Source organism: Mercenaria mercenaria, chromosome 7 (assembly GCF_021730395.1).
Source record: "Mercenaria mercenaria strain notata chromosome 7, MADL_Memer_1, whole genome shotgun sequence".
Taxonomy (NCBI): Eukaryota; Metazoa; Mollusca; class Bivalvia; order Venerida; family Veneridae; genus Mercenaria; species Mercenaria mercenaria.
Window position 1 is genome coordinate 33,457,224 of NC_069367.1, and position 16,098 is coordinate 33,473,321.

At 36.4% G+C, this 16,098-nt stretch overlaps 1 protein-coding gene across 1 annotated transcript in view; it reads right to left on the reverse strand.

The window, feature by feature from the left end:
- Positions 1-757: 757 nt before the first annotated feature.
- Positions 758-16,098, reverse strand: part of LOC123554473 (propionyl-CoA carboxylase beta chain, mitochondrial-like) — a 59,776-nt gene continuing 44,435 nt past the window's right edge. Inside the window, exons 11-16 of the mRNA XM_045344655.2 lie at positions 14,763-14,968; positions 14,069-14,176; positions 13,114-13,214; positions 9,951-10,049; positions 3,905-4,001; positions 758-2,945 (exon numbers count right to left, since the gene is read on the reverse strand). Of these exons, the coding sequence (XP_045200590.1) occupies positions 2,824-2,945; positions 3,905-4,001; positions 9,951-10,049; positions 13,114-13,214; positions 14,069-14,176; positions 14,763-14,968 (733 nt within the window). The 3' untranslated portion in view covers positions 758-2,823. The remainder of the gene's footprint in view (positions 2,946-3,904; positions 4,002-9,950; positions 10,050-13,113; positions 13,215-14,068; positions 14,177-14,762; positions 14,969-16,098) is intronic.

Sequence of the window (16,098 nt, forward strand, 5' to 3'; positions counted from 1 at the left end):
CTTGTGCTTTTTGAATTTTATACACCCCTTCTGATCATGTTCTCCTAGGCTAAGCTTAGCTCAGCAGGCAGAGCAAGGAACCATGAGGTTAATTTGATACGAAGGTACAGTGAAAGTTCTTTTTAACAATTTCTAGAGACATAACATTCAACTTGGCATAAAGACCAAAAATCATGTGTTAGCAGACAGATGCATTCTGGTTATAATAACAAGCTTCGGCTCTGTTGAAATAAAACACCAAAGACTTTGAATAGAGGTGGATGAAAAGCTCTTTGATCTAGGTTATAAAAGGGTAAGATGATCTAGGTTACCGGTATTAAAAAGAGCAAGAATTGTAGCCATTAAATACAAACGAGTTGTCACAGGAGTGACGAATTATACCCCCACATTATGGCCTTGTCACAGACCTAAGCCAATGTCAAAGCTGAACTTGCTTGACCTACTGACCTCAAAATCAATAGAGGTCATCTGCTGGTCATGATCAACCTCCCTATAAAGTTTAATGATCCTCGGCCCAAGCGTTCTCCAGTTATTGTCCGGAAATGGTTTAAATGTTCTGGGTCACTCTGACCTTTGACCTTTTGAACTCTAAATCAATAGAGGTCATTTGCCGGTCATGACCAACCTCCCTATTATGTTTCCTGATCCTAGGCCCAAGCGTTCTGAAGTTATTGTCTGAAAACAGTTTTAAATGTTCTGGGTCACTGTGATCTTGATCTGTGACCTACTGACCTCAAAACAAAACAGAAAAACAATACATGGTTTAATATTTTATTCTTAACAAAGTCTACATATCATAAATAAATGCTAATCTGCAATGAGTATTCACAAACAAAAAATAGAGAGAATAACTGAACAGACACTAAAACCATTTCTAAAAAGCTGTTCGATATAAAAGAAAATTCTGGCCATACAAAAGGGGAAATGGGGGAGGTGAACTGGCCGTACAATAGAAACTGTCACTACAAGACTCGTTACGTAAATTGCTAGTCCGTAGTTTGTGCTGTGAATGTTCTATATTAAACACCGTTTACTTTTGTAAAAATAAAAATATTTGGAAACTTATTTCTGTTGAAATGTAATGAAACAGCTTTTTTGCATACAACTGAAAATATCATCAAAAGTCTGAAGGAGCAAGGGCAAATACCGGTAGCTGACTATTGACTCAGACAAGACCATGAAATAACTATATTCTAGTATTTAACTCTTTCGATAGTCTACATGTACATGAATCTATGACTTCATCTGCTTTGATCAAAAGGTGTCGGGCAAAAGCTTTTTTAGTGCTTTTTATTAGAAGAAGAAAAAGATGATTGGCAAGTTTAAAACCTCCAAATGTATGCAAGATAATAATCTATACTGTAAAGCAATGTTTGATTTCTTGAAATGGTTCTACTGTTAAAAGTGTTTACTGATTTGATTGAATGAATATAACGTAGTAGTATTATTACATGCCAACTTATATAAATTGCCGGTCAATAGTTTGTGCTATTGACTGGTCTACAGATCGGATTTGCTAGACCAAGATCACAGCTTGAGAAAAAATATAAAATATAAAATCTATTTTTTATGTCGTGTAACAAATTAACCATTCATTAGTCAAAACTATCAGCCCTCAGGAAATAGTTTTGACTGCTGACCTGCAAGTCATTCAGTAAGTTTGTATGTGTCTGTTTTCTTGTAACTAAGATAAGACTGGAAATCTTGTCAACTGTATTAAAAAAATTAGAGTAACATCTAGAATATCACCATCATTTACATTTTTTTTTTACTTTAACAGAACATTTTATAAAACTATACACAGTTTTTTGTCATGCATATATACATACAATGAACTTAAATTAACATTCAGATCATAGTTACTGTAAAATATAGTGACTACAATAGATATACCAGTAGTTTGCTCACAAGTTACATAGTTTACTTTGATAAAGGTTTGTGTGTCACAACAGCCGAACACATATCACTGGCAATTCATTTAAGGAAATAACATACCTGCACGGGTAACAAAACACAATAATAACCAAAAAGACATTCATGGGACAAAACTTCATAATAATCTGAATATTCATTTTGAAGCAAAAATGCAAAAACATAAAACTTCTATGTACTTTAATTGCAAAAATGTGCTATCTACATATAGACAAAGACTGCAGATAGCAGGTTTTAGCTCCACAACATTAATTGTTATCGGTTAAAGTAATATTCTAAACTTTCATTTTATGATCAATGATAAAGAAACAGTATGAATATATGAAAATACCCAGTATGCAATGCTTTTAGTCAACACCCTAAGGCTTTCACCTGAATTTCTAAAAATATTTCAACCAGACTTTCTGTAGGAAAAATTCTTCCTACATCCCTGAGATTCTGACTAATCATATCTAGGCGGTAATCAACTGGTATTGTCAGTAATCAACAGGTACACAAATAAAGAAAATTCTAAAAGCCTTTATTTTGATCAATGACTTTACATTAATATACACTTATCTGATGAAGCAGATATGCAAAAATTGACGAAATATACATTCAGCAGTGTTACAAATAACATCATTCCAGTGGATTTATAACCTTAAAGTTTCATATTTTTCTACCAAGCAGAACAATGAGCAGTTTTTTTCATTTTTCTAATCAGTTTCATTCAGAAACCGATTTCCTCTGGGTGCATCCGGGATGACAAGAAAACTGTCATTTGCCGATGAAACTACTATCAGCCGACTCTAACTAGTAAGCTTCTATTTTTTTCATGGGCAGTTAAAGTACAACATTTGCCCTATTGCATCACTACATTTAATATAATATTGATTACACACCATTTTTTACTTAAAGGGGCATATTAGCATGTTTTTTCCATGGATTTTCACGTTTTTTACTGGCTAACACGTCTAAGTCTAAACAGATTCGTCTTCTTGTTGTTCTGGGCTCTATAATGTCATCAACAAATCCTGAAAATACACAGCATTATGTGTTAACATAAAAAAGTACATATAACTTTACGGATTTCTTCTGCATACACTGAATACAGATACTATCTTACGTTTTCGCTTGTGGATAAACCGTACATGAAAAGTTTGCATCTTGTGTTCACTTGTTAAAAGACCAGAAGCATCTTGCATGACTGCTTGTGTAAAACAGAGTTTTCCCATACCCCGAGTGGCAGCGTGGAATGGAAAACCGAGTGCCAGCCAGTTTTATCCACCCTGTCCTGAGGGATGGTAAAACACCTGCCTTTCTCTGGCAGTCATGTTAGATCATTTTCCTTGCCTACTGTTGATATCATTGCAATTTTTCAGAGAAACTGTAACTTTAGAATCGTAGAACTCGTTCACTATAACATCATAATGTAACAGTAAAATACAGTCAAACCTGTGTTAAGCAGCCAGCCAAAGGAGCAGCATAATAAGGCAGAAGGCTGCTTAAGAGAGATTGAAATTAGAACAGAAAATCAATTTTAGAAGTTAGCTGATTGGCTGCTTAAGGCAAGTGGCTGCTTAATAGAGGTGACCTCTCAGGCAGGTTCAACTGTATGTCTGTTATGGGCATGAATAGCATGTTTTTTCCCAGAAGGAAAAGATATGGTTATCTCCTACTCGGATAACTTTGTCCTTCAACTCTAGTTATGCAAGAAATATTTACATGAACTGTATTTTACACTGAAATTAACAGAGAGCATCTACTTGTATGTCTTCCTCAAGCTGAATTTGTACTCTTTTTAATTTTCCAAGTCCAAATAAAAATACTGATTCCATAATAGCACAGTTCAAATGTTAGTAAAATTATGCGAGTCTTAAGCTTTGATAGAAATTATGACCTAAAGAAAACTGACAAAAAATATTTAGAAGCAAAATGTCTGCCAAAAGTATCTTCATTCTATGCAGAATACAACCAGAGGTGAGATACTTACCCCGAACAGCAGCTGGGAAAGGATTGGCAAACTTCTCTACATATTCTGCCTCGTTCTTAGCTTGATCCTTGCCCCGAAATATGATAGACACTGCCCCCTGTAATCAATATAAATACACACATGTAAATAGAAATGAGTTTTTTATATCACCTGACCACACTTGAAGTGTTAGAATTACTGTGAACTAGTTAAAGGGGAAAACCTATGTTCAGGGCTGCTTCAGTATATCAAAATTAAATCCCAATTAATACACAAGGCCTTAAGTCACATGACCCTGACAATCTGTTAACAGGAAAAGTAATTTAAAGACGTTTCTATTTTTAGCTCTAGTGGCCCCTTGAACCAAAGGCCCCGACTTTGGGAGAGGACCATATGCTGATGGTACAGACCGCAAGTTATAACAAGAGGGCCATGATGGCCATATATCGCTCACCTGTTATCATTGCACTTGAGGACAAGAAGGTCCTCAGAAAAAATATCTAAATCCAAAGGACAGGAACAACAAAGGGAAGAAATTTAACCAAAAAGAAGAAAAACATTCTTACAAGGTATAGATATGTCAAATAACACCTAAAAATTGGAGGTACCATCCATGTTGTACCACAGAAAAGTGGTCTCGGTTTTTCCCTATGGCCAATAATAAAAAAGTTACTAAAAACAAGCTATTTATAGTAACATAAAAGGGAAGTAATTAAAAAAATATTGTAAGTGAACAAAAGAAGGATCTGCCAAATAAATATGTTGGCATAAATGAAATTTCAGATCAGTATCTTCATTAGTTACGGAGATATACCCATTTTAATTTGAAATAAAGGGAGGTAATTTGACATAAAATCAGTCCATAGTTATCTACCCTGATTGTCTCAGTCCAACTAATAACAATTATGAAATTTCAAATAAGTCCTATAAGTACTTACTGATATAAATCCATTCTGATTACAATCAAGGGAGGTAATCAGATATAAAATAACTCTACAACTGGATCTGATTTGTCATGGAATCCAAGATTTATTGTTGTTGAAGATATTTTGGAAGTTTGTATAAAAAAACAAGAGCACCGCCTTGCGGGTGCTGACGCTCATCTGATTTTTTTTTGTATAATAGAAATATTGTCCTACCCATGATTTACTAAGTCTAAAAAGGGCCATCATTTTTGCAAAAAGCAGGATAGAGTTATGTTTCTTGATGTACAGTGTCCACTTATGATGGTGAAAAACTGTTGCAAGTTTTAAAGCAATAGCTTTGATAGTTTATGAGAAAAGTTGACTTAAACATAATACTCAGAAAATGATTTTCTAAGTCCAAAAGGGGCAATAATTATTGCAAAAAGCAGGATGGAGTTATGTTGCTTGCTGTACAGGGTCAGCTTATGATGGTGAACAAGTGTTGCAAGTTTCAAAGCAATAGCTTTGATAGTTTAAGAGAAAAAGTTGACCTAAACATAAAACTTAACCAAGAAATCTGATATTTTCTAAGTCCAAAAGGGGCCATAAATCTTGCAAAAAGCAGGATGGAGTTATGTTTCTTGCTGTACAGGGTCAGCTTATGATGGTGAACAAGTGTTGCAAGTTTTAAAGCAATAGCTTTGATAGTTTAGGATAAAAGCTGACCTAAACATAAAACTTAACCAAGAAAACTGATTTTCTAAGTCCAAAAGGGGCAATAATTCTTGCAAAAAGCAAGATGGAGTTATGTTTCTTGATGTACAGGGTCTGCTTATGATGGTGAACAAGTATTCCAAGTTTCAAAGCAATAGCTTTGATAGTTTAGGAGAAAAGTTGACCTAAACATAAAACTTAACCAAGAAATCTGATATTTTCTAAGTACAAAAGGGGCCATAAATCTTGCAAAAAGCAAGATGGAGTTATGTTTCTTGCTATACAGGGTCAGCTTATGATGGTGAACAAGTATTCCAAGTTTCAAAGCAATAGCTTTGATAGTTTAGGAGAAAAGCTGACCTAAACATAAAACTTAACCAGGCAACGCCGACGCAGACGCCGACGCCGACGCCGACAATCGCTCAAGTGATGACAATAACTCATCATTTTTTTTCAAAAAATCAGATGAGCTAAAAAACATAAACGAAGTCTCTATATGGCTGCAAAAGCCAAAAAAGCCGATTTTGGACCTTTAAGGGGCCATAACTCTTGAACCCAAGAAGGAATCTGGCCAGTTCAAGAAAGGAAGCAAGATCTTGTGGTGATACAAGTTGTGTGCAAGTTTGGTTAAAATCAAATCATAAATGAAGCTGCTATTGTACAGACAAGGTCAAAATATGTAATTTTGGCCCATTCAGGGGCCATAACTCTGGACCCCATTACGGGATCTGGCCAGTTCAAGAAAGGAAGAAAGAAACCGAGATCTTATGGCGACACAAGTTTTGTGCAAGTTTGATTAAATTCAAATAATAAATGAAGCTGCTATCGTGCAGACAAGGTCAAAATAGCTAATTCTGGTCCTTTCAGGGGCCATAACTCTGGAACCTATAATGGAATCTCGCCAGTTCAAGAAAGGAACCAAGATCTTATGGTGATACAAGTTGTGTGCAAGTTTGGTTAAAATAAAATCATAAATGAAAAGCTGCTATTGTGCAGACAAGGTCAAAATAGCTATTTTCGGCCCTTTCAGGGGCCATAACTCTGGATCCCATTAAGGGATCTGGCCAGTTCAACAAAGGAACCGACATCTTATGGTGATACAAGTTGTATGCAAGTTTGGTTAAAATAAAATCAATAATGAAACCACTATCGTGCAGACAAGAAATTGTTGACGGAGGCACGGACGACGGACGAAAGGTGATCACAAAAGCTCACCTTGTCACTATGTGACAGGTGAGCTAAAAAAATCCATCAAGCGGTTCATGAGATTAAGTTGTCTCGAGGTTTATCTATTTCTAGCTTTAGCAGTTCCCAAATAAACAGGCCAAGTATCCCCATTTGAATAATATGGAGTTGACCTAATAATCATGCTACAGACCAAGTCTGATAAAGATACATTATGTGGTTCATGAGAAACAAGAGCTGTCGGAGGACAGCAACGCTCGACTATTCAACAGCCTTGTCAATTGAATGAATACAAAAGTTGAAAAAGGGGCATAATTTTGTAAAATGCAAAGTGTGAAGTTTCAATCCTTTCCAATTTGTGGATACTGAGATACCAGCTTACATACAAAAACTTAACAAAAAACTGTTAAGTCAAAGGGGCATAATTTTGTAAAAATGCCAAGTAGAGTTATGGGACCTTCACAGTGCATGTTAGATCATGACAGTGAACAAGTGTGTGAAGTTTCAATCCATTCCAATTAGTGGATACTGAGATATCAGATTACATACAAAAATTTAACCAAAAACTGCTAAGTCGAAAAAGGGGCATAATTTTGAAAAAAAAGAGAGTAGATTTATGGGACTTGCTTAGTGCATGTCAGATCATGATAGTGAACAAGTATGTGAAGTTTCAATCCATTCCCATTAGTAAGTACTGAGATACCAGCTTACATACAAAACCTTAACCAAAAATTTCTAAGTCGAAAAAGGGGCATAATTTTGTAAATAAGCAAAATAGAGTTATGGAACCTGTGCAATGTAGATCAGTTCATCACAGTGAATAAGTGTGTGAAGTTTCAATCCATTCCCACAAGTGGTTACTGAGTTACCAGCTTACATACAAAACCTTAACCAAAAATTTCTAAGTCGAAAAAGGGGCATAATTTTGTAAAAAAGCAAAATAGAGTTATGGAACCTGTGCAATGTAAGTCAGTTTGTCACAGTGAATAAGTGTGTGAAGTTTCAATCCATTCCCACAAGTGGTTACTGAGATACCAGCTTACATACAAAACCTTAACCAAAATCGGGACGCGGACGCGGACGCCGACGCGGACGCCGACGCATGGGCGAGTGCAATAGCTCACTATTCTATGAATAGTCGAGCTAAAAATAGTTAAAAGGTCTCTAGCAGCCCCTAAAACAGGCCATATTCCCCAAATTGAACAAATGTAAGAGCGGACCTTATCATGATGCTACAGGACTATGTTTGATGATCTGTCAAGTGGCTCATGTGAAAAAGTTGTGTAAATGCTTTTCTATTTTAAGCTCTCTGCTCCTAAAATGGGGCAAGTATCCCTATTTGAAAAGAACTGGGAGAGGTCCTTGCCAGGAGCTTCAAATGTTGCAACATCTCAATTAAAATGCTGACAACTGACACCGAACCATCAACCTATATTACTAGCTCATCCTGAACCTGTAAGCTAATTAAATCCCAATCTGTTTCATACCAGTGCAGAAATATTTTCCTGTTCTCAGGAAATCCCAGGATTATCCTGGGATATCCTGGGATTCTTCTAGCAAGGCTGCAAAAAAGTCCTGAAGACAGGACTTTAACACTAAAAAACAGGACTTTTGATAGAAAAATTGTCCTGTTTACAGGAAAAAGACAGGACTTTTTCTAAAAGATACAGATTGAAAGATGGTAATTAATTTGAAACATGATCTTGTAATGGTGTAATAAGTTAATTACATCCTGGTGTTGAAGACCCATATTTTGGGAGAAACTGTATCATTAAGTACTTCTGATTGTGGTGTTGTCAGTGTAACAGGAATATATTCTATAAATTTGTGGTAAGTTAGCAAATTATTTCTGTATAAACTTTTACAAATAATACTAAATGTACTCCTTCATTTAATGATTTTACAAAACAATAAGTTGCTTAGAAACGTAGTTTTCTTTAAAATCAGTCAGAGCATTAAAAAGTGAAATGTGTTAGTACAGTTTAGGTTATCTGTACATGCATGTTTGATCAAAGACAGTTTCACAGTGACTCTAGTGAACAGATCAAAGAATGATAAGAGCTTTTTGCTCAGTATGAAGCTCATAATTTGATGATTCTAGACTAAATAGTAGTACTTTCACCTAGTTCTTTTGCCATGAGTGCACATATTTAAGCTGATTTCAGATGTGCCAAGAAATTAATATTTCTGCTATGACAGGTTGTATTGTTTTAATGTACATGATGTATGCCTTTTAACTACAAAATATTTTTCAATATTAGGAAATGATAATCCTTATATTCTTACTGTAAATACTATTGAACTTTAACGGTCAAATTGTTAACTGCATTTCCCGCCAAAGAGAATTTCAAATCATGTTTACAAGGTATTCAATTACATTTTCTGGGGTTTCCTGAAGACAGGACAATTGTCCTGAGATTTCCTGTCATCAGGAATTCCTGGGATTTCCCGAAGACAGGACAATTGTCCTGTAATTTCCTGACATCATGAATTCCTGGGATTTCCTGAAGACAGGACAATTGTCCTGGGATATCCTGACTTCAAGAATTCCTGGGATTTCCTGAGAACAGGACAATATTATACTTTTTATGTCCTGTCTTCAGGAAATCTCAGGACATTCCTGGGATTTTCAGGATAGCAGGATTGGAATTCTCAGATGTCCTGTTTTTTTCCTGTTCATAGGAAAATCCTGGGATTGTTCCATTCCCATTTAACGGCGTGAAAAGTCCCAGGACTATCCCAGGAATTCCTGAGTTATTTTCAGGACATTATCTTTCAGGAAATTATCCCAGGATAGTCATGGGACTTCCTGGGATAATTCCAGGATTTCCTGTTCCATTTTCGCACGGGTATTTCAACTCCATTCATGAATTAATATCCCTTTGACAGAAACTACTAACTTTTAACACCAGCGAAATTAAACTTTGCTGGCAGAATGTAATAAATAGCCTTCTAAACAGAAGTCTATTTTACAAGTATATGCAATAAATTGTTTATTGTAGATCTTCCATGGAGAATTTTAAAGACATAGTAAAAACTGATTCTGTATCCAGAAACTTCTTCCAACACAACACTAGGATAACTTTGAGTACAGTACCGTATCATTACCACTAAATAGGCAAAATATTTTTAATATTTTGGTTGCATGTTTTCAATTCAAGACAACAAACTAGTAATGTTGCTGCAGAAAAATATCAAATGAAAATAGTTTCTGAAATTTCAAGAGATGAATGATAATAAATCAAGTAGATTAAGTGACAAACCTTTGCTCCCATTACAGCAACCTCAGCAGTAGGCCAAGCATAGTTTGTATCTCCACGCAGATGCTTAGAGCTCATTACATCATATGCACCACCATAGGCCTGAAAACATTAATAGTATTTAAGCCTTACACTGCTAAATTTCTATAATGAACTTGACCCATCTTTTAATTTGGACAGTACTCCCCGCTGTACTATTAACTGTTAAAAGGGCTGAATACTGACCGAATGGCGAACAGTGCAGGAGACTGCATAGATGTGCAGGCTGGTCATGATCTACATTGGTTGCAAAGGGAGAATCAATCCTTTCAAGCATAACAAGGGTTAATAAAGTAACTTTCTTCAAAGGTAAACCTGTAAAAACAAAATAACAGAAGCCAAAATGGACATTAGCCACATATAAGAAGAGGGAAATATAATATGTAAGACTTCTTTGAAGAAAACCAAACTTTAATTTCAGCCACGTTTCGTGCCCCCCCCCAATCTTTTTTTGTTTCATCAAATCAGAAAAATCTGTACTCTCTTGTACACAAGACACCCAAAAGAACATAATGTGCGAGTTTATTTTTAAATCGACCAACAGTTTCCGAGACAAGCAGACTTTTAAAATTCCCACTCCACAAAAAGAAAGAAGTGACCAAGCTCTAACTAGAGGCCATGTTTTTGGAACAAGGTGTTACTTAGGATAGAAGCTTACATATAAATAAGAATGTCAGACTGTCACAAAATACGCCCGTCTAAATATTCATTTACATATCATAAGGGTAATAATCTTGATGTTGTATGCCTTGTTAACCCAAAGAAGAAGTAAGAAGGAATCAAGGTATTTGTGAGGTTCCATGTGGGATGAAGCTGACAATCAAATCAAAACTGTTTGGATGGACAAGGCTAATTTTGCAGATTTTGAGTCATTCAAGGGCCATAATCCAAGAGTGCTTGGGGCGATTGGGTGGTTATCGAACTTGGCCAAAATATTATGTCCACAAATATTGTCAGCAAGTTTGGTGAAGATGGGATGAAAACTGTTTGAGTTAGAGAGCGGACAAGGCTAAATTCGCAGTTTTTTCGAGTAATTCAAGGGTCATAACCCAAGAGTGCCTGGGGCAACTTGGCTGGTTATCCATCTTGGACGAGATATTATGCTCACAAACACTGTCAGCAAGTTTGGTGAAGATCAAATGAAAACTGTTAGAATTTAAGAGAGTGGACATGCTTTGGACGCCAACTGCCCGCCTGACTGCCGTGAGTGATCACATAATACGCCCCGCCCTTTCAGAGACAGGCATATAAAAAGGGCATAACTTTGTAAAACAAGAGGACCATGATGGTCCTGAATCACTCACCTCTTCCCGCATGACCCAGTTTTGAGTAAGACGTTGTTTTTTCTATTATTTGACATAGTGACCTAGTTTTTGAGCTCATGTGACCCAGTTTTGAACTTGACCTAGATATTATCAAGAAAAAATTCTGACCAATTTTCATGAAGATCCATTGAAAAATATGGTCTCTAGAGAGGTCAAAAGGTTTTTCTATTATTTGACCTATTGACCTAGTTTTCGAAGGTATGTGACCCTGTTTTGAACTTTATCTAGATATCATCAAGGTGAACATTCTCACTAATTTTCATGAAGATCTCATGAAAAATATGGCCTCTAGAGAGGTCACAAGGTTTTTCTATTTTTATACCTACTGGCGTAGTTTTTGACCGCACTTGACCCAGTTTCGAAACTGATCTAGATATCATCAAGGTGAACATTCAGATCAATTTTCATGAAGATCCATTGAAAAGTATGGCCTCTAGAGAGGTCACAAGGTTTTTCTATTTTTAGACCTACTGACCTAGTTTTTGACTGCACATGACCCTGTTTCGAACTTGACCTAGATATCATCAAGATGAACATTCAGACCAACTTTCATACAGATCCCATTAAAAAAGGCCTTTAGAGAGGTCACAAGGTTTTTCTATTATTTGACCTACTGACCTAGTTTTTGAAGGCACGTGATCCACTTTCGAACTTGACCTAGATATCATCAAGATGAACATTCAGACCAACTTTCATACAGATCCCATGAAAAATATGGCCTTTAGAGAGGTCACAAGGTTTTTCTATTATTTGACCTACTGACCTAGTTTTTGAAGGCACATGACCCACTTTCGTTCTTGACCTAGATATCATCAAGGTGAACATTCTGACCAATTTTCATGAAGATCTCATGAAATATATGGCCTCTAGAGAGGTCACAAGGCTTTTCTATTTTTAGACCTACTGACCTAGTTTTTGACCCGACGTGACCCAGTTTCGAACTTGACCTAGATATCATCAAGATGAACATTCAGACCAACTTTCATACAGATCCCATGAAAAATATGGCCTTTAGAGAGGTCACAAGGTTTTTCTATCATTTGACCTACTGACCTAGTTTTTGAAGGCTCGTGACCCAGTTTCGAACTTGACCTAGATATCATCAAGATGAACGTTCTGACCAATTTTCATGAAGATCTTATGAAATATATGGGCTCTAGAGAGGTCACAAGGTTTTTCTATTTTTAGACCTATTGACCTAGTTTTTGACCGCACGTGACCCAGTTTCAATCTTGACATAGATATCATCAAGGTGAACATTCTGACCAATTTTCATGAAGATCTTGTAAAATATATGGCCTCTAGAGAGGTCACAAGGTTTTTCTATTTTTAGACCTACTGACCTAGTTTTTGACCGCACGTGACCCAGTTTCGAACTTGACCTAGATATCATCAAGATGAACATTCTGACTAACTTTCATAAAGATCCCATGAAAAATGTGACCTCTAGAGTGGTCACAAGCAAAAGTTTACGGACGCACGCACGCACTGATGCACGGACGGACGACGGACGACGGACACCGCGCGATCACAAAAGCTCACCTTGTCACTTTGTGACAGGTGAGCTAAAAAGAAAATCAGAGTCTTGGAGCCTGTGCAGTGTACCATATGTCATGTCATCACAGTGAACAAATGTATGAAACTTCAACAAAGTCCCACAAGTGGTTACAACACAAAAAACTTAACCAATCGGGATGCATAACGGTTTGAGTGCAACATCTCTACCTATTCTTTAAATTGTCAAGCTTAAAATATTGAAATGAAGTGGCCAAAGGCTAAGATAGTATAAATACTGAGTTTACCTTCCTTGTAATGACTGTGATTTTAGGTACAGTGGCTTCTGCATAAGCAAACAAAAGCTTGGCTCCATGTCGAATAATACCGCCATACTCTTGGCTAGTTCCTGAAGTTAAAATGACAAATTGTCTTGTACAGAGAGCTGTGGTAAATAATTTACCAGTCAGTAAAGAGCAGTTAACCCTTAACCTGCTATATTTCTATAATGGGCTGGTCCATCTTTCAATTTGGACAGTACCACTTATTACTCAAAGGGGTTTTCACTGAAAATTTACTGACTGAATAGCGAACAGTGCAGACCATGATCAGACTGCACGGATGTGCAGGCTGATCTTGGTCTGCACTGGTCGCAAAGGCAGAATCATCTGCCGCCAGCAGGCTAAGAGTTAAACACCGCTTGCTTGAGTATCGTGGCCTCGCTTATTCATTTGCTTCCCAGACATTTTCTTAATAGGTTCTTTTATTGGATCAATCAAAACCTCTGCATAACTCAAGTACATTCCTTATCCATTTGAGACACATCAACAATATCAGACCTTATTACATCAAGTCTTACTGAATTACTTCCTTTAAGAAAAACTTCTAAATAGAGAATTTAAGGTTAAGTCAAACCTAGCCTAAACACCATAAAAACTCCTCTCACACCCTGTGATGTAACAAGACTCTTGTGCATTAATTTATTAATAAATGTGTAAATTCATATGCTACTATAATAACAAAGAACTTAAATGAAAACGAGTCATTTTATTTGTTCTATTATTTGGAGAATACAGTATGCAAGATAAAGAATCTATCACTGGTAGAAGGTGCAGTATCTGGCTTTTCGGTAACTGCTTTTGCTGTAATTCGTCAGAGCCTTGTTCCCACCTAAACAGTAACCCTTTAGCCAGATATTTCACACCGCACCTTCAACCAGTGAAAGATTTTTGTATTATATGTAGGCATATTTGATTGGAATACCTGGTAAGAATCCTGGAACATCCACGAATGTAACTATAGGTATGTTGAAGCTGTCACAGAACCTCACAAAACGTGCACCCTTCACTGAAGCATTAATATCAAGGCAGCCTGAAATATTAAAATAATTAACCTTTACCCTGCCAAATTTCTAAAATGAACTGGTATGTCGTTCAATTTGGGCAGTATCACTCATTATTCAAAGGGATGTTCACTGAAAATATACTGACTGATTAGCGAACAGAATGGATGTGCAGGCTGATCTTGGTATGAACTAGTCGCAAAAGCAGAATCACTTGCCGCCAGCAGGCTAAAGATTAATATTAATTTCTACTACAATTTACCCTATACAAGCAAATTCATTTTGTACTTGGTGAGTGAGAGAAATTTAACATATGAAACTTCAACTATCTACCTGTATTTTTTTTTTCATTTCAAATTTAAACCTCAGCAAGTTTACCAGAATCATTCACTGATTGATACTTCCCAAGTTCTGATCTGGGTAAACATTGTTAAATTATGCATTTTTATTCAAATATATACTACAGTAACTACAGCCAGTCAGAAATCTGGAAAGGACATTGTCCGTTAAAGCTAAAAAGATCTGAGCAAACTGTTCAAAAACTATACAATCAATAGCATGATATATATCAGTGTTTCTCCATTTGATAAATGGTGAAAATTTTCCACATAATACCTGCTGCCACTTTAGGCTGGTTCCCTACCATACCGACAGTGCGACCATTCATACGTGAGAACCCTACCACTATATTTTTGGCATAGTTTGGCATAATCTCAAAGAAATGGCTGTCGTCTGCTACACTTGTCATAACATCTTTAATGTCATACGCAGCAGTTGTCTCCAGGGGAACAACTGTATCAAGCCCGGGTACATCTCTGTCCCTGAAAATTATTTATTGACATATATTGTATATTATAGTTATAGTTATTGACAGGACGACCAATGATTTCAAAATCATCTAACAAAATAAACCAGGGGGCTTCCACGGCCGAGTGGTTAAGGTAGCCGATTTCAAATCACTTGCCCCTCACCTATGTGGGTTCCCGCCTCCCTCAGGGTGTTGAATTCTTCATGTGAGGAAGCCATCCATCTGGCTTACTGAAGGCTGGTTGTTCTACCCAGGTACCTGCCCATGATAAAACAAGAGCTGTCGGAGGACAGCAACGCTCGACTATTCAACAGCCTTGTCAATTGAATGAATACAAAAGTTGAAAAAGGGGCATAACTTTGTAAAATGCAAAGTAGAGGTATTGAACCTCTGTACTGCATGTCATATCATGACAGTGAACAAGTGTGTGAAGTTTCAATCCTTTCCAATTTGTGGATACTGAGATACAGCTTACATACAAAAAACTTAACAAAAACTGCTAAGTCAAAGGGGCATAATTTTGTAAAAATGCAAGTAGAGTTATGCGACCTTCACAGTGCATGTTAGATCATGACAGTGAACAAGTGTGTGAAGTTTCAATCCATTCCAATTAGTGGATATTGAGATATCAGATTACATACAAAAATTTAACAAAAACTGCTAAGTCGAAAAAGGGGCATAATTTTGAAAAAAAAGAGAGTAGAGTTATGGGACTTGCTTAGTGCATGTCAGATCATGATAGTGAACAAGTATGTGAAGTTTCAATCCATTCCCATTAGTAAGTACTGAGATACCAGCTTACATACAAAACCTTAACCAAAAATTTCTAAGTCGAAAAAGGGGCTAATTTTGTAAAAAAGCAAAATAGAGTTATGGAACCTGTGCAATGTAGATCAGTTCATCACAGTGAATAAGTGTGTGAAGTTTCAATCCATTCCCACAAGTGGTTACTGAGTTACCAGCTTACATACAAAACCTTAACCAAAAATTTCTAAGTCGAAAAAAGGGGCATAATTTTGTAAAAAAGCAAAATAGAGTTATGGAACCTGTGCAATGTAAGTCAGTTTGTCACAGTGAATAAGTGTGTGAAGTTTCAATCCATTCCCACAAGTGGTTACTGAGATACCAGCTTACATACAAAAC